Source organism: Giraffa tippelskirchi, chromosome 13 (genome assembly GCF_054371585.1).
Source record: "Giraffa tippelskirchi isolate mGirTip1 chromosome 13, T2T-mGirTip1v1.2.pri, whole genome shotgun sequence".
NCBI lineage: Eukaryota > Metazoa > Chordata > Mammalia > Artiodactyla > Giraffidae > Giraffa > Giraffa tippelskirchi.
Genome location: NC_137287.1, coordinates 8,435,614 through 8,458,320, shown reverse-complemented (window position 1 = coordinate 8,458,320; position 22,707 = coordinate 8,435,614). Strand labels below are relative to the sequence as shown.

The window sequence follows — 22,707 nt, the reverse complement described above, 5'->3', positions numbered from 1 at the left end:
TAGGAGGTTGGGTGGCTTGGTCTCAGAACATCAAATTGTGGCCAAGCCACTCGGTCCACGGTTTCATGGAGTTCCAGGCCCCAGGTGTGTTTGCGCTAGGTCTGCTGGTTCCGAGCCCCTCCGTGTGGGGCTGCGGGAGCGAGGGTCCAGGCCCACTGCTGTCCCTTGCATTCTTCTGGCCTCTGGTGCAGTGTTCCTTTGAGAGAAGTTATTTTTTCTCTGGTTACAGTGGTTTTTCTCTTCCCAGTAGTGTGTAGGGCTACAGATTTGCTAGTCTGAAAAGAGGAGCCTTTTCCCCCAGGGTTTGGGGACGGTTGTTAGGAGGCTCCGATCTGTCTCTCACTAGATGTCAGCAGGGGGGTCTCATCATTTACCGTCACCTTGTTGACTCATTCTCTCATTCATTTTTCATGGGGCTTTGAGAGTCGGTCATTTTTATTGGTTAAACCATTAAGTCCTACAGTCGAGCCTTTTAACAGGCAGCCTTTCCTGCAAAATACACCTTTCTTTGTAGGTTAATACAACTACGAGATTTTGATGAGCTTTTGAAGAGAGGCACAGTTCCCATGATCATACTTGGCGCCGGGAGAGAGGGGTTGCGTGCCAGACCCAGTCCTCACTGTATCAGTGCTCCCGAAACCTGAGGGCTCTGGGCTTGTGCCCCTGAGCTGCGGCTTCCCCGACACCGTAGGGGGTTAGTTTGGGACACCTGCATTTCTCTCGTTCCTCTAGGACTTCTCTTGTTTGTTCATAAGGCATGAGTTTTCAGGTGTCTGAGGGAAGGAGACTAGGGGTCTGTGAGTCTGCATTACACAGAGACAGCTGAGGACTGCCCAAGTCATGATTTGGATACTTCATTGTCTGTGAACAGATTCTGGATGTAACCATGTACTGATTTTGTTTATTTTCCAAGTGATGGTTTCTTTCCACTTTGAAGTTATTGCTCTTTCCAAGAACTTGTTCCCTCTTCAGGTTTCTAGGACCTCGTCTACTGAAAGGATCCAGGAAGTTTTTGGTGCTTCAGAGCCTCTTGCCTGCTTTGCCTTTTAGGGCACAAAGATGTGGTTCCCTAGTGCAGTTCAAGGCCCTGGGCTGCTGGCTGTGTATCCTGCGTTTCATCCTTGGCATTAGCTTCTTACTCTCTTCCTCACCTAGTCTCAGAACTTAGAAAACCTAAGATTGTTGGTGAAGTGTCCTCTTGGTCTAGAAGTAGAATAGAAAGCATAGATTATTGATGCTCTGCGTCACCGCCTCTGTGTGCCCCTAGCTCTGGTCTGGTGCCCCGCCCCGTTTTCCATGGAAGTGTTTACTCAGTGGAGCAGCCTTGAGCTAACCCTGAGGGGGCTTTGTGTCTCGGGGACATATTGAGAGATACTGGCTGCTCTTGACATTGAGTGCCTGTTGTAAACTGAGAAACAGGCAGTCTTGTGCCTTTGTAGTTTCTCTTCTCTCTTGGGGGGTCCTGGGCAGGGCTTTGGTTGAAATAGCTACTGTCTGTGCTTTTTAGAAATCAAAGCCTTAAATTGGATTCAGTGAGGAAGACTTCACATAAGTATCAGCTTTTCTCTGAGCAGACTGTGGTGGTGAGTGTAGGATAACTCTGGGAATTAGGAAACAGGATCTGTTCCACACTCAGATTCCATCTCGCATGTAAATACGTGCGTTCTCAGGCTGAGCTTGAGCTGAAGGAATTCCAGGCAGACCCATCAGCAAATGGCCTTGTCTCCTGAGTGAGTCAGTTTACAGTTGACTCCTTCCAGCCCTCACTGCTGGGGACAGAGGGTGCATGTACCGAAGGAACTGGCTCGCTAAAGAGACTCTTCAAAGGTCTTGGGCAGTTGATGAAAGATATCCATCTATTCGTCATCTGCTGCTGTTACCCTTGATGTGCCCTGTGAGGTGAGAGAGCAGGAAACGGACGGCACGAGCCATCCCCCCTCCCCCTGCCTGAGGAGGTCACCGCTCTGCTCATCCAGAGCATCACCCTTTCTGTGGGCATGCTCCCTTCATCTTCAGTTCGTCTCTGAATGCATCTGTTTAATTTCAGTGAGACCACGCAAGACTATCCGGGGCAAGCAGGGTGTCATCCCCCCTACAGCACGGCCCGGCCGACGGCCAGGCAAGAAGCCGCATCCCGCCAGGAGGGCTCGGCCAAAGGCTCCACCTGCGGACGACATGGAGGTGGACGAGCTGGTAAGAATCACTTATCCTCTGTGCTCTAGCATCTTGGATTCGTGCCCCCTACTCCAGCATCAGGAATTCACCAGGCAACAGGTGGAGCCGCCCCTCTGTGCCCCCCACCCCCACCCCCCGCCCCCCACTCTGGAGACTGATGAGGCAGATGGATGCGCCTGTAGGCAGACGGGGCAGTAGGCCCCCGGGAGCAGCTATGCCCGGCATTCCGCTGCTGCAGCCTGCAAACGTCTCCTCTAGTTAACGGGCAGCCTGCGACTCGTTAAGGACTTTAAAATAGTATCCATGTGTCTCCCGGGGCTCAGCGGGGCTGGGTCTCTGTGGTGGGAATGTCAGCAATGTCGGAGCCTCGCTCACTTGGGGGTTTTGCCGACAGTTGTCATGGGAGGGACGCACCCTCCCCTCCGCTCCTCAGCCAGTGTGATCTTAGCAGTCTTGCTTTGGATTTCACTTGAGTTTTAAAGAACAAAAAGCTTGACAGATCAAATTGGAGTTGGAGGTGGGCTGGGGGCATTAGAGCAAGCCATCAGGACGCTCAGTGGGCACCCTGAGTAACCTTCCTGTAGGCCTGGCCCTAATCCCTTCAACTCTGTGCTCCTGGCTGCGAGTCACGCCTATTCCTGCCACCTGGAGGGGCAGCATGCCCCTTTCTCTTTAGCTTCTTAGCGGCTTCTCAGGGGAGAGCCCAGGAAAAGAACTGTACCTCTTACTTTTCTTCCCTCAAGACACACCCACCCCCACAAAATTGACTTCAGGTGGTCCCCCTAACCTGCCTGGCATTCTGCAGTTGCTTGTTTAAACTCATGCACAGTGTGACCGTAATCCCAGGTCCACCTGCTCTCAGAGGGCTGGCTTCCTGGGGACAGTGGTCTGTAGCTGGCCCCGGCAGGACTGCTGGGACCCAGCCACTGCTGCCTGTTCCCGACTGCTTTGATCACTGTCCACCAGGGAGGAGGCGGGTGGGCTGATGCCCGCCGGCTCAGAGCACTCCCTGGATGGAAGTCAGATGATCTTGACCATCTCTGTTCCAAAAAGATAGCTAAACTTTGCTCTTCGCTTTTTTAAGCAGGTATAAAAACACTTTTTAAAGTGTCTTCTGTCCTGTCTACTCTGCTCTCGGACCTGCAATAATGTGTCTTCTTTCTTTGGCTCCAGGTACTTCAGACCAAACGGAGCTCCCGGAGGCAAAGCCTGGAACTGCAGAAGTGTGAAGAGATTCTCCACAAGATAGTGAAATACCGCTTCAGCTGGCCCTTCAGGTGAGCTTGGGCTCCGGGGAGCGGGCCAGCCTTGCAGCTGAACCCCTGGGACATATCTCAGTGGCGGGCGGGGAAGTGAGCTTCCAGACTAGCGGAGACCACTCTGAGCACAAGTGAACACCCCCGCTCTGCCTGCCTGCTGGTGGGCTGGGCTCAGCGTTCTGGTGAGACGTCTGATGACGTCCGTGGTTTGATAACCAGGTTTCTGTCTGGTTCAAGGCTGCGCTGACCTCTCCATTTGGTTCTTCTCCCAGGGAGCCCGTGACCAGAGATGAGGCTGAGGACTACTACGACATCATCACCCACCCCATGGACTTCCAGACAATGCAGAGCAAATGTTCCTGTGGGGGCTACCGCTCTGTGCAGGAGTTTCTTGCTGACGTGAAGCAAGTGTTTACCAACGCTGAGCTTTACAACTGCCGGGGCAGCCACGTGCTGAGCTGCATGGTGAAGACGGAACAGTGTCTGGTGGCTCTGTTGCATAAACACCTTCCTGGCCACCCGTATGTCCGTAGGAAACGCAAGAAGTTTCCTGACCGGCTTGCTGAAGACGAGGGGGACAGTGAGCCAGAGCCTGTTGGACAGTCCAGGGGACGAAGACAGAAGAAGTAGAGAGGCAGGGCCCTGGTAAGGGAGCTGAGGTCGGGGGGACTCGAGGGCAAGAGCGAGGGGGGGGGAGGGAGGCGAGAGAAGAAGCTGGAGAAGAACATGGACAGGAAGAGGTCACGGGGAGCCCGGGAATGCCTGTCACCCGCGCTCGCACACATCTCCAGAGCTCTCCATGGGCCTTAATCAAGCAGCGCACTTTGGAGAGCCTCGTGCTGGTCGGTGGTCTTTGCCCAGAAATGCTGTGGGGAGAGGTGGCCTTAACCCCCCTTCCTGAGAGTTTCCAGGAGAAGTCCAAGGCTTTTCTCGTGAACCCAATTCCTTTTCTTTCTTCTTTCCTAAGGTCCCTCCCACTTTGGCCACCACAGCAGTGCCAAGCCCTCTGGTCTCCAGGGGAGGGATTACTATATTACGTAGAAGGATGAAGGGTAATAAGGCCAACTGGGGAGGTAGTGTCGATGTTTTAAATCTATATTTATACACAGTCCTGTTTCTTGAAGCCTGTGCTCTGTCTCGCCCGCCCGCCCGCCCTCTCAGGGGACAGTATCAGTGAGTGCCATACAGAGTTCTGTATTCACCAGCATCATGAGACAGCTGTGGTCTGTTGAGTTGATCTTGGCAGAGTAAAGGGACATGTCCTACAGCCATTCCTGAGTACCCCTCCCCTTCTTTGTGACAGCTCTCTCCCCACCCTTGGCCCCTCAAACAAAACCTAAGGCACTTCACTCAGAGCCTGGAGCCCTGCTTGTAACCACGCGTATAACCTTTCCTTTGATGGGTCTGGCAGAGGGGTGTTGGAGCCCAGCCCACCCACACACCAGACAAGCTCTTAGGGGAGCAGAAGAAAAGCAGGAGGAATTTAAATGTTTAATTTTTTTTAAATTGACTTTTCTAGTTATTAAAGGTTGCTTGTTTCAGCAGTGATATTGTATAAAGAACATCTTGTAAAAAGATCTCTGTCATCTCGCTTTGGCACATGTACAGTACGATTTCTATGATAACGTGTTTGCTTTCCTTTGCCCAGTCTCCTCCCTCAGCCCGTCCTCTCTGCTCTAGAGCAGGTGGGCTGGGGCTCGTCAGGGCCGGTGGTGGGGACCACCTGCTTGTGGACGGTCCCTCTGCCGCCCTGGCGGCCGCTTCCGCCGCCTCCGTGTGCAGTGCCCTTGCCGTGCTCCTCTGGCCTCAGACTCGGACCCTGAGAACCCGCATCTCAGCGCTCAGTGTCAGGCTCGGGGGCAGGGGGCCGGGGGTGGGGGGGCGCTCTGCGGCCCTTCCCACAGTGAGTCTAGCACTAGTTGTTACGTTTAGGCCAACCTTTGTAGTCTTCTTTCCCTTTTATGGCAGATTTTGATAAAAAATGCAGAACAGGGTTTAATTTTCTTTTCTGTCAACTTTGAATTTGGAAAACGTGAGCACCTAAGCGCTTCCGGACCGATTCAAATGAAGGGAAAAGAAGTCTACCAAGGGGACTGCAGCTCGCAGAACTAAAGCCTCTTAAAGTGAAACGTCAAGGTGTGGTCCCCACGCCCCGGCTGCCTCGGGGTTTGCCCCAGGGGCTGCCGGCTGGGCTCCCCTGGGCTTGGAGCTGGCACTGATGTCCCAGTGTCACAGCCCCGCCCCTCTCGCCTGCCTCTCCCTAGAGCCAGTCTGTCTCTGTTAACAGTGAGAATTCTGTGTTCCCACTTCAGTGACACCTCAGTTACGTGTTGTTTTTTAAACTGTCTTTAAGGAGGAAGGGCCCCATTAAAGGGTAAACTTGTAATAAATTGGACTTTCAAATAAACATTATGTACCTGTGTTTATAAAGAAGTGACAACTCTGGTGAATTTTTCTTTGTGCTCTTGGAGGTCTTAGTGGATAGTAGGTCCCGAGCGTGTTTTCTCTTGGAGGCGGCTCTTCAGCAGAGGACCTCTGGCTTACAGTCTTTTTAACCACAGGTCAGATCCATCTATTGCATTTCTTTGCTTCCAGGACAGCGTTCTGGTGCCCTGGGTAATCGAAGCCATGGCCTTCAAGCCTCTCCTGGCCTTATCTCCATCTCAAACCCACACCCTACCCCACCCCACCCAATTTCTATTGGAAACTTCTAGGAATTAGGAGAAAGTAATTTTTTAAGGCTTCACTGTGGGAATTTGTAGTCCTTCAGAATCTAATTTGGGGGAAGCTTTGGGTATTTTACAACAGTTTTCAAGGAAAACTTGAAACATGTGCAGCAGAACTACGACAAATTCCTACCTACTCAGCTTCAGCACTTCTGTGTAACCAGTCTTGTTTGACTCATGCTTTCATGTATATTTTATGCTGGGAGTCTTTCTTTAGTCAGACTGGTTGATTTGAGTAGGTCACTGCTGGCTGGCAACCTGCCTGTGGAATCCCAGGATTTTGTAGGGCCACTGCGTGATCCCAGTGACAGAGCGGCGAAACCACCAGTTCCTGACCAGCTGCACCGGGGATGGCAGAAGGTAAAACCAGAAGAAATCTGAGGAGAAACCTAAGCGCTGGGTGTGGGTTCTGCCATTGACTGCCTCTGTGGCCTTGGTGAGCATGGGCAGTAAGCCAGGCCTGAGCACTAGGGGATTCTCAGTTCCACAGGGAGGAAGTGGTTTGCCCCAAGGTCAGGCTGGATTTGAGCAGCCCTCAGGCTCTGGAGGAGCTGTGCTACCTCTGAGCAGTCCCTGCAGCCCCAGCTCACCGGCATCTGTGAAGTCCTGTTCCTGGGGTGGTTTCTTAGGCCACGTGAGGACAGCACCTCTGGGGCCCCGTCACCTCATCCGGGGTCTGTGTCCTGATCCTAGTCCACCATCCCAGCCCATCTGTCCCTAGCAGGCTGTGACCTTGGGGGAGACGCTTGATTTGGCTTGACTACTGCAAATGGAGACAACTTTTTTCCTGAAGACAGGGGTCTGACCATTACTCTGGCGATCAAGGGAGACCTCTCCCTCGTCCTGCCTATTTGTCTTTCTCCTCAAATCCTGTCCCCGGGGCAGGGGGCACTCAGGTGGCAGTGAGCTGGTGACTGGATTCCAAAGCAGCTACTCAGGCAGTGCTTCAGTAGGGAACCAGGCCCCCATCTGCCTGAGAGCCAGGGTTCCCTTAGCAGGATACTGAGTCAGACACTCAAACTAGGTAGGAGGAGGTCACTCATTGCTCCCCCTGCCCAGGATGCCCAGGCCTTTTCACACCAGGACTGTTCAGAGCGTACTCCTCCCGGGAGTCTGAGCAGGGACAGAGGGCAGCTGCTGACCCCCAGGACCTCTCAGTCTGACCTCAGTCAAGATTCCCACTGCTGACTCCAGGGAACTTGGCATTGTTTCCCTGGAACTTCTGACTGCGATCTGGGCTCACAAGTTCGGTTAAGAACAAGCTCAGGCTCGGCTGGTGTGGACACACACACAGACATGCTGCTCTGAGGGGCCCTGTGGGGCTGTGAGGCCCCTGAGGGAAGTGGTAGGGACACGCGGTGCACAGGTTGGAGGCTGATGGCTTCTGAGGCACTTCTTTTGGGCTCTAGAGTCTCCTTTTGGGTGGGGAGAGGTCCCGCCGTGGGGCAGGTTTCTCTGGATAAATTTGCCCTAGGTTGTAACACCCACCGTGTCCATCTCACCCCACGGCCTGGTGGAATCCATGGTGTGAAGTCACAGCAGCTCTGGAGGCCAGTCTCCCTGGCTGTGTGCTCCTGAGCCAGCCAAGGCCTTCAGGCACTTCCCTTGTCTGAAAAATGGACAGGGGAGGATGAGATGGAGGACTTCTGTAAGAGGTCTTGAATCAAATGTTTCCTTCTTCTCTGTCCTTCAGGGTCTGGGACTTGTCGTTAGTGTCGTCCCAAGCTGCCAGGCTGAGAAGCCTTAGCTGCCAAGGCCTGCCCTCCCCCGCCCCCCTTCCTGGGTCCTGGCCTCTGTGAATCATCTTAGCCTCAAAGCAAAGCTCCCTTGGGGTCTGTCCTGGTTACACTGCCTCCCCTTCTGGTCCCAGTTGTCCTGGAAGTCAGTTTTGTTTCCACTGAGCAGGACACAGACAAGTGCCCTCCACCCGCCTTGTCCACTGACTGACAAGGGATTGGGTGATCCAGTGCCACTCCTGACGCTCGCCCTGCCCTCCACCCTTGGCCCATACCCATCACTTGCGTTTCTCCTCCTGTTTCCAGAATCCTCCTGTGGCTTCTGCTGCCCACACCTGAGTGCAGGCCTGTGAGCGCAGCCCAGTGCAGCCACGGTCCCTCTCCCAGCCTGGGCCCCCTCACCTGCAATAAGTTCCTTCTGTTTCTCAGTCATGGACCCTCCCTGGAAAAGTTGCAACGTTTGGGTCACTTGACTTGGCTGGTCAAAGCAGGCATGAGGACATGAGGACTTAGCTGTCTGTGCTCTATGAGAACGGAAGGACTGGGGGGCGGGGAGGATTCCACCTGCAAGAAGCATAGTGTAAGGGTTGCAAAATCCCCTTAGGGGTCAGGACTGTTCTGAGGGCGGGGAGGGACCGCCCTCTCTCCATCAGCTCTTGAGGGAGCTGACACCACCTGTTTGATCTCTACTTGATGTCTGTCTTGTTCCTGTGATACTGGTGGTTGGGGCAGAAAGGGCTCTGGCCAGAGAGGCCCTGGGTTTGGGAGCTCGGTCCTACTGTATGAAGCAGTTGGCCTTGGGCTCCCCTTGGCTGGCAGCGGGCTGGACCCTGGGGCCTCCTGACGGTGCCGCTGAACCAGGGACCGGGGACAGGAACCAAGGCTCTCCCCTGGCTGGAGTCACAGCAGCCACAGCACAGGCTAAGACAGGACCAGGGTTTCCGGGATGGCCACACAGGTCCCGGCAGCCCCAGGGCCGCCCCGGCACGTAGGTCAGCACAGCACCTTTTCCTCTGCCGGTACGCGATACTACCTGCCTGTTTCTCACTGCTGTGCTCAGCACTTCATCTTTCCACAACCCTTTAGGAGCTGGGGACCCAATCCCCACCCTCCTCGAGGGCTGCCTCTGTGCCCATGTCTGCTCCCAAGATGCCCAGTAACAGTCTAGCCCCATCTCCACCCAGAAGGGCGGGAGTTGGGGGCGGGGAGTGATGCCCTGACTGGGGCCCCAAGGAGTGAGCGGCCACATCAACAACAGTGAGGACTGTCTTGGTTCCCGACCCTCAGTCGCAGGGAAGGAACAGGAGGGGCCAGCCAGCCAGTGGGAGCAGACACAGCCTCCAAGGGAACCTTCAAGAAAGGCTGATGCCCTAATTTTTTACACAAATTGAGGAAAGCAGTCTTACCCACAGCTCCCAAACAGGCCAGGCTCACTGGGGCCAGAGTGGGGCGTGTCATCCCAGGGGATTCCCTGACTTCTCCCAGCAGACATCCCCGTCTCACTCTGGGAAGCAGGAACCCAGGGCTCAGACAGGCAAGCAGGCCACCAAAAGGAGCCAAGAGGAGAACACACCCGCCCGCAGAATCTGGGGCTCCTGGGCTCAGACAGGCAAGCAGGCCACCAAAAGGAGCCAAGAGGAGAACACACCCACTCACAGAATCTGGGGCTCCTGCAAAACACAGCTGTTTCCCCGGCAGGATGTTCTCCTGATTGATGGAAAGCCAGAAGACCCACTCCCAGCTCCGCTCGCAGGGGAAGGCTCCCCTAGGGCCCTCACTGTCCTACCGTCCCCCTTTCTAGTCCACAGAAGACGCAGCGCTGCCACACGGGGGTTTATTCCAGTCACAGCTTCCAGAGAAACTCAACAATAAATTACATCATTAAATAAACTCTGCTGGACCACACCCCCTTCTGCCCCTCCTCCTCTCCACGTGCTCCCCCAGGTCCCAGTGGGGACTCAGCCAGGCCCACCCCCTTGGACTAGGCAACAGGGGAGTAGCCTCAGTGGGTCCGACAAGTGAGGGTTGAAGGAGGCTCCCCGCCCTGCTCCTCGGCCCCTCGGACTCACTTGCCTGACCTTGACAGCTGGGCAGCTGCTAGTCAGCTGTCTCCTCCGGAGGGGGTGTCGAGGAGGGGGCCACAGCCGCCCCACGCAGGCTGTGTCCCTAGAGGTGTGTAGGGTTCTCCAGAGAAGGATCTGTCTTAGTCATGTGCAAGACCACAGTGGGGGCCTTATAGTGGCCGTGGGTGCCCCGGCCATAGCCCCCGGGGGCCCGGCAGGCCTTTGCCCGGGCCCGGCCAGCTGCCATCTTGCGGTGGCACAGGCTCTGCCAGGTCTGAAAAGTCTTGGAGCTCCACACCCAGACGCCGCTGGTGATGCCCACCACCAGCGACATGAAGATTTTGAGCATAAAGACAGCCACAGTGGGCACTGAGCCCCCTTGCAGCGAGCAGTCCCTCCGGCCGCTGGGCGTGGTGGCTGCCGAGCAGGCCTGCTCTGTGGCTCGCAGGCGCCAGAAGTCCATGTTGAGGCGTTCGTAGACGTAGCACACAATGACGCAGGTGGCAGGCACGGTGTAAAGGATGGAGAAGACCCCAATCTTGACCATGAGCTTCTCCAGCTTCTCCGTGTTGGTGCCCCCGGTCTTCATGATCTTGCGGATGTGGAAGAGAGCCACGAAGCCGGTCAGGAGGAAGCTCGTGCCCAGCACCAGGTAGCAGGAGAGGGGCACCAGCACAAAGCCCGTGAGCGCCGCTGCGTCCATATTGGCCACGTAACAGAGCCCGGTCAGCTCATCCCCCGCCACCTTGCGCAGCGTCAGGATAACAATGGTCTTGAGGGCTGGCAGGCCCCAGGCCGCCATGTGGAAGTAGCTGCCGTGGGCCTCGATGGCTTCGTGGCCCCATTTCTTGCCGGCGGCCAGGAACCAGGTGAGGGTCAGCACTACCCACCAGAGCGAGCTGGCCATGCCAAAGTAGTAGAGTAGCAGGAAGACCAGGGTGCAGCCCGTGTTCTCCAGGCCCTCCTGGATCACGTAGAGCGCACCCGCCTCCTGGTCGCAGGCCACGCTCTGGGCCCCAGCCACTGCCCGAATGAGGAAGGCCAGCGAGTAGACGTTGTAGCACATGGAGAGGAAGATGATGGGGCGCTCCGGGTACTGGAAGCGGTGCGGCTCCAGCAGGAAGGTGAGCACGGTGAAGGCGGTGGAGAAGAAGCACAGCGCCGACCACACGGCCATCCAGACGAGCGCAAAGTCCTTGTCGCGCCGCGACCAGAACACCTCAACGCCTGGCCCGCAGCGCGGCGCGCACGAGCGGCTCTTCTCCACGTACTGGAACTTCTCGGGGTTCTCGCAGGTGCCGCCGGCGCCCGGGAGGGCGTCGCCGGGGGGCCGCGCGGGCCGCGGCGCCACGGGCAGCATGCCCAGGCCCTTGTGGGGCTCAGTGGGGCCGGCCGTGGCGTTCTCGGGCGCCTCCATGCAGAGCGCGTGCGGGTCGTTGCGCGTGGGTAGCCGGGCGCAGTCCAGCGAGTCCGGCCAGCCGAAGTTGAACTGCTCCATGATGGGCGCGCAGCGCAGGCGCGCCTGCTCGCACATGGGCCGGCAGGCGGGGATGGGCGTCGAGACCTGGTCGGTGCACATGGGCGCGTAGAGCGAGCACAGGAAGAAGCGCAGGTGGCTGTGACAGCCGTACTGCACGAGCGGCGCGAACTCAGCCAGCTCGGCGGCCGCCTCGCCCTGCGACGTGTGGCCCAGCAGGTTGGGCATGCGGGTCAGGTTGTAGCCGATGCCGCGGCACATGGGGATCTCCACCACCTGGCACGGCGCCGGCCCGCGCCCGCGCTCCGGGTCGAAGCGGCCGATCTCCAGCGCCGCGCCGCCCGCAGCCAGCAGCTGCCACAGCAGCAGCGCCCGGCGGAGCGGCGGCACGGCCATCCCGGGCGGTCCCGGCCGAGGGCGGGGAGGGCGGCCCCGCCTCACTCGGGCCGCGCCGTCCGGCGCCCCCGTGCCCGCCCGCCACGTCGCGGGGTGCGGGCCATAGCGGAGCCGGCCGCGTGTGTCCTGGCGCGGCCGGGCGCCCTGGGCAGCGCGCGGGGAAGCCGCCCGAGGGAAAGGAGGCGCCGAGCCGCCACCGCCGCCGCCGCCGCCGCCGCCGCCGCTACTCGAACGGCCGCGGAGCCGGAGCAGGCAACGCCTCCCGAGGCCGCGGCTACAAGCCTCGGGGCGGGGCGCCTGGCGGACACGCCCAGGGGCGGGCCCCCCCGCGCGCCCGACACGCCCCTGGCCGGGCTTTAAAGGCGCCGCGCCTCTCAGCTGCGCGGCACGGCAGGACCAACCCGGGCGCGGTCTGGTGGGGCGGGGTGTCAGAGTAGTGACCTCGTCTGCCCGCTCACAGTCGGTTCTCCCTTTCTGAGGGGTTGCTGCCCAACCTCTCTCCGGGACAGGACAGTCAGCCGGAGGATTTCCCTGCCCCCCGTACTGCGTCACCTACGTTTTTCCCCAGGCGGGACCATTTCGAAGGCTTCTACGCCTGGGACGCCTCGACCTCGGACTCTGGGACGGTTCGAGCGCAGCCTCTCCGTCTCTTCACTAGTTGCGTGTGGCTCTGGGCTCTTCGCTCTGAGCCTGTTTTCGTTTCTGTAAAACAGGCAGATAATCCCGTCAAAATGAATTCACCTGTGGCTCGCGCGGGCTGCTTACCCGTCACACTGCGCACTTGAGCTCGCAGTCTCTTCGCAATCCACCTGCCCCCTTGACACCTCGGGACCGCCTGAAAACCCAGTCTCTTTCTGCCCCCTCCCCTCCCTTGGCACAGGGTCTCCCCTAAGAACTCCTCTCTGCCCAGGAAGCCTGCCCCTTTCCACCATCCCCTTCCCCCGAGCCCCCTGCTCCCTCCTGCGCCTGCAGAGTAGGGGGCCAGGTACAGTGACAGCCATGGAACATTTCAGTTCAGCTCACACCCTCCTCACCTAAACCTGACAGCTGTCAGGTTAGTCTGGTAAGACTATTACTCAGCCTGCTTCCATGGCGGCACCTGAACAGGGGGAGGAGAGAGGCCTGTTCTTCCCTTTGCACAGATGGAACCATCAAGGCAGTCCTAGGCTCAGCCTGCTGGTGAGGTGACAGGTGACAGTGAGTGAGTGGGGTCTGTGACCCCTGAACTGCGCACATGACACCCCTCATCCTCACTCAGGTTGGGAAGGTGTTTCTGAGAGGCTGGGATTGCCGGGGGCTTCCTGGGGCCCCAAAGGCCCTTTGCCCTCCCACCTCTGCCCAGCCAGGGTTCCACCATGGTTCCCAGGTAGCTCTGTGGGTGAAACCCAAGTGCCATCCAGGAGGCCACCCAAGGGGCCCTGTTCTGGTCTGGAGTTCCCTTAGAAACTTCCTCCTTCCTCCCCGGCTCACCCCTGTCTGCCCTCACCCGCTTGGCCTAGATGTACCTGGAAGACTCAGATTCCACGTGAGCTCTTGGCACAGGTCCAGCCCTAGCAGCTGCTTAGGGATGATCAGTGGGTGAAGGGCTGAGGGAGAGACCTGTGCTGCAGGGGCCTGGGAAACTGGTTGTAGACCTAAGTGGAGCCAGGTGGGCTCCGGGCCAGGTGTTTTACACAGTGACCTTTTAAACTCTCATAACAGCTCTGCAAGGAATTCTGTGCCCATTTTACAGATGAGAAATTGAGATTCAGAAAACTCAAGACATTTGCCTGGGAATACACAGTTCATAAGGATCAGGGTTGGCATTCAGGCTCTTCCACTGCATAAGGCTGCCTGTCGCCACCGGCGCGAGGGCACCTGCCCGACTGGCCCTGCTTGGCCAACACTGCCCTGCTGGAGAGCCTGGCATGTGGGAGGGGTTTGTGCAGCAAGGAGCCAGGGCAGCGGCCGTAATCGGTGCCCTGGGAGCAGTGCTGGAGCAGGGAAGGGAGGAGGAGGACCCGAGAGATTGGGACTCCATGGAGATGCAGCCGGCCCTGTTCTCAGCATGAGATGCATCCTCGGCCCACCTGGGCTGTGACAGCTGAAGCGGCAAGCTCCTGATCGTCCCAAAGAGGCAACACAGAAATAGGATAACTTTGAAACAAGGACCTGACTTTGACCTCCTGAACAAGGAGGTTCCTGAAATGCCAGCAACAGCTTCCCATGGCCCAGGGTGAAGGCCATGCCCCTGGGGATGGCAGCAAGAGCCCTTCCAGGTATAGCCTCCACCTACCTCTTCCTTTCCTGCCATGCCTAACTCCTTGGAACCCATGCCACGTCATGCCTTCAGTCTCCCTGGCCCAAAGGCCCTATTCTGCTCTGTTGGGCACACCAGCCTCCTAGGGGCAGACCCCAGCTCTCGAGGACAGGGCTGGAGGCTCTGCTCTGTGGGCCCAGAGTCCTGGCCCACTCACCGTTGCCACTTGTACACTCACGTGCTGTTAGCCTTCCGTACATCCCCCACTCTGCCCCAATGCCAGCAGCTGCTCAAGGACCCTGGGGACATTTTATTTCTCTCTGTATCTTGCCCCAAGGAGGCACAGATGCATGGATAAGAGTGGTGCATGGGCTGAGCCCCCACCTCACAGGGTCTGTATGAAGCAGGGGCTTCGGAGCTGCCCCGCTGTAGGCAGCCGGGTAGAGAGGTGGAGAAGGCTGGAGGCTTCCCCCCACTACGACTGGTCTGGGATCCAGGTTTTTTTTTGTGCCTCTGTCCCCAGCCAGGGTGAAGAGGCCGGGGGCCCTTCTTCTGGCAGCCATAGTGGGGAGGACACCCCAGGAGCCATGGGATGCCAGGCTTGTCACCATGACAACAGCTGCTCCTGGGAAGCCAGAGGTGGGGGTTGTGAAAAAGCCCCTCCCCCATGCAGATACTGCCTAGGAGAGAAGAGGCCTCTTGGGCCGCCTGCCCACCCACCCTGCTTTGTCACTGGATCCCCCTCTTTACAAAGGCGGAACAATACACCAGGCACTCACTGAAAAGGAGACTATGCGGAGGACTGGAGGGGACCAGGAGGAGGGTGATTGCCATCAGTGCCCACTCCCACCCCCACTCCCTGGGCAGAGGGGGCCAGAGTCGGTGAGGTGGGAACAGACCCCCTCCTCACTCCTCCTCCTGGGGGAGAACACTCCCTTCCTGGGGGCCCTCGGCTGCGCGCCAGTGAGCTGCCCTGCCCAAGTGGGAAGGGATACCCCCCTGACCTCTGCCCCCACCCCTCTAGTCTCCCCAGACTCCTGGAGGCCCTTCCTACCACCCTTTTCTGATCACAGCCATCACTCACCCTCACTGGACACATCCTGACCCTTCCCCAACTTGACTCTGATATGCTTCCTCCTGCTCTATGGCCCTGGTGCCTGCCGCCCCCATAACCATGCCTGTCTCCCCACAAACCTGGGAGTTTCTGGAGGTTAGAGGGCTGGGCCCTGCTCCTGGGTGTCTTGGTGCCTAGCCTAGAGGGGGCGCCCCTAAATGTTTGTTGAGTGAAAAGGATGTCATGAGGAGGAGGTGGCCAGAGATCCTTCTGGAAGAGGCGACATGCAAGTGGGGCCTGAAGTTGGGGAAGGACGGGACCCTGGGGGACAGAGTTGTCTGTGTGAGGAAGCAGGAACCAGGAGGAGGCCCATCCCACACCTCCTCCAGTGCCCGGGAGACCCCCAGAGAGGCTGCTGATGGTGATGAGGGGCCCAGCGGGTGCAACACGGACACATCTGCTCCTGGGGGGGCCGGGGGCGGGGGGCGTGACACCGCAGCCCGGGCAGACAGCAGTGGGCGCCAGCACGTGTATGTGCTGGACATGTGGGTCTGGGGGCAAGTTAACTGTGTGCGCACACACTCGCCCAGGCCCAGGGCAAGCTCCAGCCCTGGATCTGACTCAGGGTCCCTTTATTGGGAGGTCAAGGGCTGGACTAGACTGTTCCATTCTTACTAAAGAAGCATTTTAAAAATTTCTGTAACTAATTCCCTTGAACCCTTGCCTTCAGGTAATCAGTGTCAGGGGTTGAAGTACCTCTTGCTGAATTTCCAAAAGAAACAAACAGAGGGATTTCCTGGTGCTGCTAAGTCGCTTCAGTCGTGTCCAACTCTGTGCGACCCCATAGACAGCAGCCCACCAGGCTCCGCCATTCCTGGGATTCTCCAGGCAAGAACACTGGAGTGGGTTGCCATTTCCTTCTCCAGTGCATGAACGGGAAAAGTGAAAGTGAAGTCACTCAGTCATGTCCAACTCTTAGCGACCCCGTGGACTGCAGACTACCAGGCTCCTCCGTCCATGGGATTTTCCAGGCAAGAGTACTGGAGTGGGGTGCCATCGCCTTCTCCGGATTTCCTGGTAGCTGAGTGATAAAGAATCCACCTGCTAGTGCAGCGGACACGAGTTTGATCTCTGTCTGGTCCAGGAAGATCCCACGTGCTGCAGAGCAACTAAGCCCATGTGCCACAACTATTGAGACTGTGCTCTAGAGCCTGGGAACAGCCACTGCTGAACCCGTATGCTGCAGCTACTGAAGCCCGAATGCCCTAGGGCCTGTGCTCTACAATAAGAGAAGCCACCAAAGTGAGAAGCCCGTGCACCTCAGCTAGAGAATAGCCCCCTCCCTCTGTCACTAGAGAAAAGCCCACACAGCAACAAAGACCCAGTACAGCCAAAAATAAATAAACAAAATTATTTTAAAAAGCAACAGACCATACAGCTCAATTAAAAAAAAAAAAAAAAGCCCAACCAAAAAATGGGCAGAAGATCTAAATAGACATTTCTCCAAAGAAGACATACAGATGGCGAACAGACACATGAAAAGATGCTCAACATCCTGAATTATTAGAGAAACACAAATCAAAACTTCAAGGAGGTATCACCTCATACTGGTCAGAATGGCCATCATGGACTTCCCTGGTGGTTCCCTGGTTAAGACTCGGCCTCCTCATGCAGGGGACACGGGCTGGATCTCTAGTCTGGGAAGAGTCCACGTGCAGCCCATGCACCACAACTACTGTGCCCACGCCCTAGAGCCTGTGCTCGGCAACAAGAGAAGCCACCCCATGAAGCCTGTGCGCTGCAACTAAAGAAAGCCCGTGAACAGCAACAAAGACCCACTGCAGCCACAAATAAAGAAATAAATAAAAATTTTAAAAAAATGACCATCATCAAAAAGTCCATAAATAATAAATGCTAGAGAGAGTGTAGAGAAAAGGAAATCCTACTACACTGTTGGGACTGTAAATTGGTGCAGTTACTATGGAGAATAGTATGGAGGTTCCTTAAAAAACTAAAAATAGAATTACCGTATGGTCCAGTAACCCCCCTTCTGAGTATGTATCTGGAAAAGATGAAAACTCTAACTCGGAAAGATACATGTACCCCAGTGTTCATAGTAGTACTACCTATAGTATAGCAAGACATGGGAGCAGATTAAATGTCCATCCACAGAGGAATGGAGAGAGATATATATATATATCTTCTTTACCATTATATACACAATGAAATATTATATACATGATGGAATATTATATACACAATGGAATATTACTCAGTCATAAAAAGGATGAAATATTGCCATTTGCCACAACATGGATGGACCTAGAGATTATCATACTAGGTGAAGTAAGTCAGATAGAGGAAGACAAATATCTGATATCACTTATATGTGCAATGGAGGGAAACTGATACAAATGAACTTATTTACAAAACAGAAATAGACTCACAGACATAGAAAACAAACCTATCATTACCAAAGGGGAAAAGGGAGAGGGTGGGATAAATTAGGTCTGGGGATTAACAAAGACATACTACTCTGTATAAAACAGATAAATAACAAGGACCTACTATATAGCACAGGGAACTATATTCAATATTTTATAAAAACCTACAATAGAAAAGAATCTGAAAAAGAATATCTATGTCTATATAGTTAAGTTCAGTTCAGTAGCTCAGTCATGTCCAACTCTTTGCGACCCCATGGACTGCAGCACGCCAGGCCTCCCTGTCCATCACCAACTCTTGGAGCCTACTCAAACTCATGTCCATTGAGTTGGTGATGCCATCCAACCATCTCATCCTCTCTCGTCCCCTTCACCTCCTGCCCTCAATCTTTCCCAGCATCAGGGTCTTTTCAAATGAGTCACTTCTTCACATCAGGTGGCCAAAGTATTGAATTTCAGCTTCAACACCAGTCCTTCCAATGAATATTCAGGACTGATTTCCTTTAGGATGGACTGGTTGGATCTCCTTGCAGTCCAAGGGATTCTCATGAGTCTTCTCCACACACCACAGTTCAAAAGCATCAATTCTTCAGCGCTCAGCTTTCTTTATAGTCCAACTCTCACATCCATACATGACTACTGGAAAAACCATAGCCTTGACTAGACAGACCTTTGTTGGCAAAGTAATGTCTCTGCTTTTTAATATGCTGTCTAGGTTGGTCATAACTTTCCTTCCAAGGAGTAAGCATCTTTTAATTTCATGGCTGCAATCACCATCTGCAGTGATTTGGGGAGCCCAAAAAAATAATTTCTGCCACTGTTTCTCCATCTATTTGCCATGAAGTGATGGGATCGGATACCATGATCTTAGTTTTCTGAATGTTGAGCTTTAAGCCAATTTTTTCACTCTCCTCTTTTACTTTCATCAAGAGGCTCTTTAGTTCTTCTTCACTTTCCGCCATAAGGGTGGTGTCATCTGCATATCTGAGGTTATTGATATTTCTCCCAGCAATCTTGATTCCAGCTTGTGCTTCATCCAGCCCAGCGTTTCTCATGATGTACTCTGCATATAAGTTAAATAAGCAGGGTGACAATATACAGCCTTGACGTACTCCTTTTCCTATTTGGAACCAGTCTGTTGTTTCATGTCCAGTTCTAACTGTTGCTTCCTGACCTGTATACAGGTTTCTCAAGAGGCAGGTCACGTGGTCTGGTATTCCCATCTCTTTAAGAATTTTCCACAGTTTAGCTCTTTCGCTCAGGCCCATGGCTCCAGCAAAATGGGCAAGTGTCGCGGTCTTCGTACTGCTAGCAAGCTGCATAGCCACCGACGAGACCAGAAGTGGCATGATAAGCAGTACAAGAAAGCCCATCTGGGCACAGCCCTGAAGTCCAACCTTTTTGGCAGCGCTTCTCATGCCAAGGGAATTGTGCTGGAAAAAGTAGGAGTTGAAGCCAAACAGCCAAATTCTGCCATCAGGAAGTGTGTCAGGGTTCAGCTAATCAAGAATGGCAAAAAAATCACTGCTTTTGTACCCAATGATGGTTGCTTGAATTTTATTGAGGAAAATGATGAAGTTCTGGTTGCTGGATTTGGTCGCAAAGGTCACGCTGTTGGTGACATTCCTACAGTCCACTTTAAGGCTGTCAAAGTAGTCAATGTCTCTCTTTTGGCTTTATACAAAGGCAAGAAGGAAAGACCAAGATCATAAATTTTGATGATGAAAGCACGATAGTAATAAATTTTCATATACCAAAAAAAAAAAAAGAATTTTCCACAGTTTATTGTGATCCACACAGTCAAAGGCTTTGGCATAGTCAATAAAGCAGAAATAGATGTTTTTCTGGAACTCTCTTGCTTTTTCAATGATCCAGTCAATGTTGGCAATTTGATCTCTGGTTCCTCTGCCTTTTCTAAAACCAGCTTGAACATCTGGAAGTTCACAGTTCACGTATTGTTGAAGCCTGGGTTGGAGAATTTTGAGCATGACTTTACTAGCGTGTGAGATGAGTGCAATTGTGTGGTAGTTTGAGCATTCTTTGGCATTGCTTTTCTTTGGGATTGGAATGAAAACTGAACTTTTCTAGTCCTGTGGCCTGGAAAACCGCTGAGTTTTCCAAATTTGCTGGCATATTGAGTGCAACACTTTCACAGCATCATCTTTTAGGATTTGAAATAGCTCAACTGGAATTCCATCACGTCCACTAGCTATAACTATAGCTATATAACTAGCTATAGCTATAACTATAGACATACAGTTATCTATATAACAGAATCACTATGTTTCACATCTGAAACTAACAAACAACACAACATTGTAAATCGACAATACTTCAATTAAAAAAAAAAGTTCAGGCATCTCTTCTGATACTTTTTCTAGACTTTATAAACACAAATATACATAGTGCAGTCTTTTCTAATCTTTTCTTTTATTGAAAGTGAATTACTATTGTACATTTTACATCTTATTTTTCTCACCTAGGAATCTATCATGGATAAATGGGTGATACGATAAAAAGTACATGTTGTAAAATAATGGTAGAATCTCATGGTGGGCATTCAGGTGCTCACTATGAACTTTAAATTTTCTGTATATTTTTTCATTTTTTGCAATAAAATATTTGAAAAATAATTTCCCATGAATGTCTTTCCAGGTCAACACACAAGATCCACCCCATCATTTTTAATAGTTATTCTGATTTCTACAGTGTGGGTTTATTATGAAGGATTCAGCCAGTCCCCTGTGAATAGATAATTAGGTTGTTGCTGTTATGATGTCGACGTGGGTAGATGTATCTAGAGTCAGGATCTGCAAACTGTGGCCCATAGTCTAAATCTAGCCTGCTGTTTTTATAAATAAAGTTTTATTGGAACATAGCCATGCTCATTGGTTTATGAAGACTCTATAGTTGATTTCTGGTTACACCCGCAGAATTGAGTAGTTATGATAAGAGACCAAATGGCCCCAAAGTCAAAAACATTTATTATCTGGCCCTTTACAGAAAACAAACCCCTGACGTGAGTGTACCTGTGCTTTTATTTGCATAGCATAGAGTCTGAGAACTTGGTGGGTCAGTGGGTCTTTTAACTGTTTTACAGCATTACTGAGGTGCACTTTCCCTGGTGGCTCAGATGGTAAAGAATCTGCCTGCAATTCAGGAGACCCAGGCCGGGTTCAATCCTGGATCGGGAAGATCCTTGGAGAAGGAAATGGTAACTCACTTCAGTATTCTTGCTTGGAGAATTCCATGGACAGAGGAGCCTGGTGGGCTACAGTCCATGGGGTCGCAGAGAGTTGGACATGATGAGTGACTAACACTTTTTATTAGCTTGCACATATTTAAAGTGTACAACTGGATGAGGTGTTTTGTTTTTTTTCCAATTTGATGAGTTTTGACATAAGGATATCCTTGGGAAATCATCACAATTGATTCAGATAATCAATATCTTCTAGTTAAAATGCAACTCTCTTACTGTGAAGTAGCACATTATTAATAAAATATTGTGTGTGTTTGTTAGTTGCTCAGTCATGTCCGTCTCTTTGCCACCCCCTGGACTGTAGCCCACCAGGCTCCTCTGTCCATGGGACTCTCCAGGCAAGAATACTGGAGTGGGTTGCCATTTCCTTCTCCAGGGGATCTTCCTGACCAGAGATCAAACCCGGGCCTCTTACATTGCAGGCAGATTCTTTACCATCTGAGCTACAGGGAAGTCCCTAATAAAATGTTAATAACTGGTATATGTATTAATATATGGCCAATATAGTATGACATGAGCTTAAGAAAACTACCATTTATTAAGTATTAATTTACATCTCGAGTTAATCCTCATAACACCTCATGAAGTGGTTACTATCCTAAATGTCAGATGAGGAAACAGGCTTAGAAGGGGTGGAAGAAACTGGCTTCAGGCAAGTGACAGCATTGGATTAAAAATAAAAAAATCACCTTCTTCCCCTCCAAAAGCTTTTTGTCCCCTCCCTCACCTCTCCAGGTGGCCACGAACTGCTGTCACTACAGATTAGTCTGCATTTAGTTTCTATAAGTGGAAGGTTAGTGTGACGCTATGGGAATCTGGAACAGGAAACGTTAACTGGGCACCTCCTTTGTGTCCTCACAGCACAGACTGGGCTGGGTTCTGGGCACCCGAGGTGAACCTGCCCTCTGTGCGCTCATGGTCAGGTGATGAGTGGTGACCACTCTGGGGTCAGCTGGTGTCTGTGACTAGAGAGAAGCCGGGGCGGGCATCACGTAGCCCGGTGGGAGGCTGGCAGGAGACGGGGGTGTTCCAGACAGAGGAACAGCCTTTGCAAAAGCTTCGGAAAGAAAACAGAAGCAGCCTCCTGGGGTCCACAGCCGAGGGGCCGGAAAGCCGGGATTGACCCTCCGGCCATGGGAGGAAGGTTTTAAGGGAGGGAGGGCTTTACACGGCCTGTGCAGCGTGCTGTCAGGGGCAGAGGACACCCATGGGCTCTGCTGGGGGTGGGCTGGGACAGAAGAAGTGACAAGCGTGTGGGTCCTGGAGACGAGGCAGGCGTTTGAGGCCAGGGCTCTAGGGGAGCTGCTGGGAAGGAGTGTGGCGTCTGCGGGCCCAGGGGCTCACCCCCACCTCCGGGGAGCCCCATCCTGCATGCCCCCCAGGCCTGCAGGGGCGCTGTGGCCACCCTGCGGCTGGGACGGGCCTGCCACTTCTGAAAGCTGCTTTTGTGCGGCCGCTCGGGCTCCTGTTTCGTTGACCTTGGATCCTGCTTCTTATTTATCCAACTCGGAGAGAAATTCAGCAGCAGCCGAGGGGAAAAAAATAACCTCAGCTGCCGAACTGAGAGGAAAGAGGCCCAGCCTGGCCTCTGCCGGCCCCACCCCTGCGCCTGGCACCCCCACCCCTGCGCCCGGCCCAGCCAGGGGCCCCGGACAGAGTCCAGGCTCTCCTGGGAACTAGGGGCCTCACTCTGCTCCCAGAGGTGTGTGTGTTGGGGGGCCTGGAGGGTCTGGGACCCCCACCGTGTCTGAGGCTGCTGGCTGGGTGGGGGCCCCCGTGGTTCCTTCTAGGGAAGGTCACCTGACTCCAGGACACCTGGGCCCTGACCGCAGCCTCAGCTCATCACCCTGCCCTGACACTGCCAGGGGAGGCTCTAGGG

General features: G+C 54.0%; 2 protein-coding genes and 1 pseudogene across 8 annotated transcripts in view; 2 read left to right on the top strand and 1 right to left on the bottom strand.

Annotated features, from left to right (window-relative positions):
- Positions 1 to 5,864, top strand: part of BAZ1B (bromodomain adjacent to zinc finger domain 1B) — a 54,893-nt gene extending 49,029 nt beyond the window's left edge. For both annotated transcript variants that reach the window (XM_081557877.1, XM_081557878.1), the window contains 3 exons: positions 2,048 to 2,193; positions 3,349 to 3,452; positions 3,707 to 5,864. In XM_081557877.1, the coding sequence (XP_081414003.1) occupies positions 2,048 to 2,193; positions 3,349 to 3,452; positions 3,707 to 4,064 (608 nt within the window). In that variant the 3' untranslated portion in view covers positions 4,065 to 5,864. The remainder of the gene's footprint in view (positions 1 to 2,047; positions 2,194 to 3,348; positions 3,453 to 3,706) is intronic.
- FZD9 (frizzled class receptor 9) lies at positions 396 to 12,954 on the bottom strand. 5 transcript variants are annotated; one of them, XR_014073332.1, is made up of 5 exons: positions 12,867 to 12,954; positions 12,389 to 12,534; positions 8,299 to 8,460; positions 7,649 to 7,769; positions 5,847 to 6,046 (listed from the first exon to the last, which is right to left on the bottom strand). XR_014073332.1 is itself a non-coding variant. In XM_081557883.1 (4 exons), exon 1 carries the CDS (start codon positions 11,830 to 11,832, stop codon positions 10,063 to 10,065), a length of 1,770 nt encoding a protein of 589 aa, XP_081414009.1. In that variant the 5' UTR covers positions 11,833 to 12,122; the 3' UTR covers positions 396 to 1,203; positions 7,649 to 7,769; positions 8,299 to 8,460; positions 9,966 to 10,062. The 5 variants fall into 5 exon arrangements, 4 of the variants coding, with proteins under 4 accessions (XP_081414009.1, XP_081414006.1, XP_081414007.1 ...); XM_081557883.1 differs by lacking the exons at positions 5,847 to 6,046; positions 12,389 to 12,534; positions 12,867 to 12,954 and adding exons at positions 396 to 1,203; positions 9,966 to 12,122; XM_081557880.1 differs by lacking the exons at positions 12,389 to 12,534; positions 12,867 to 12,954 and adding an exon at positions 9,966 to 12,122.
- Positions 12,955 to 18,834: 5,880 nt separating this feature from the next.
- On the top strand, positions 18,835 to 19,337 carry LOC145532546 (small ribosomal subunit protein uS12 pseudogene; annotated as a pseudogene). The gene has a single exon (XR_014073331.1). The product of XR_014073331.1 is annotated as a small ribosomal subunit protein uS12 pseudogene (transcript).
- Positions 19,338 to 22,707: the final 3,370 nt, after the last annotated feature.

Excerpts from the sequence above, each read along its gene's own strand:
- FZD9 (XM_081557883.1), bottom strand. The coding sequence starts at position 11,832 with ATGGCCGTGCCGCCGCTCCGCCGGGCGCTGCTGCTGTGGCAGCTGCTG.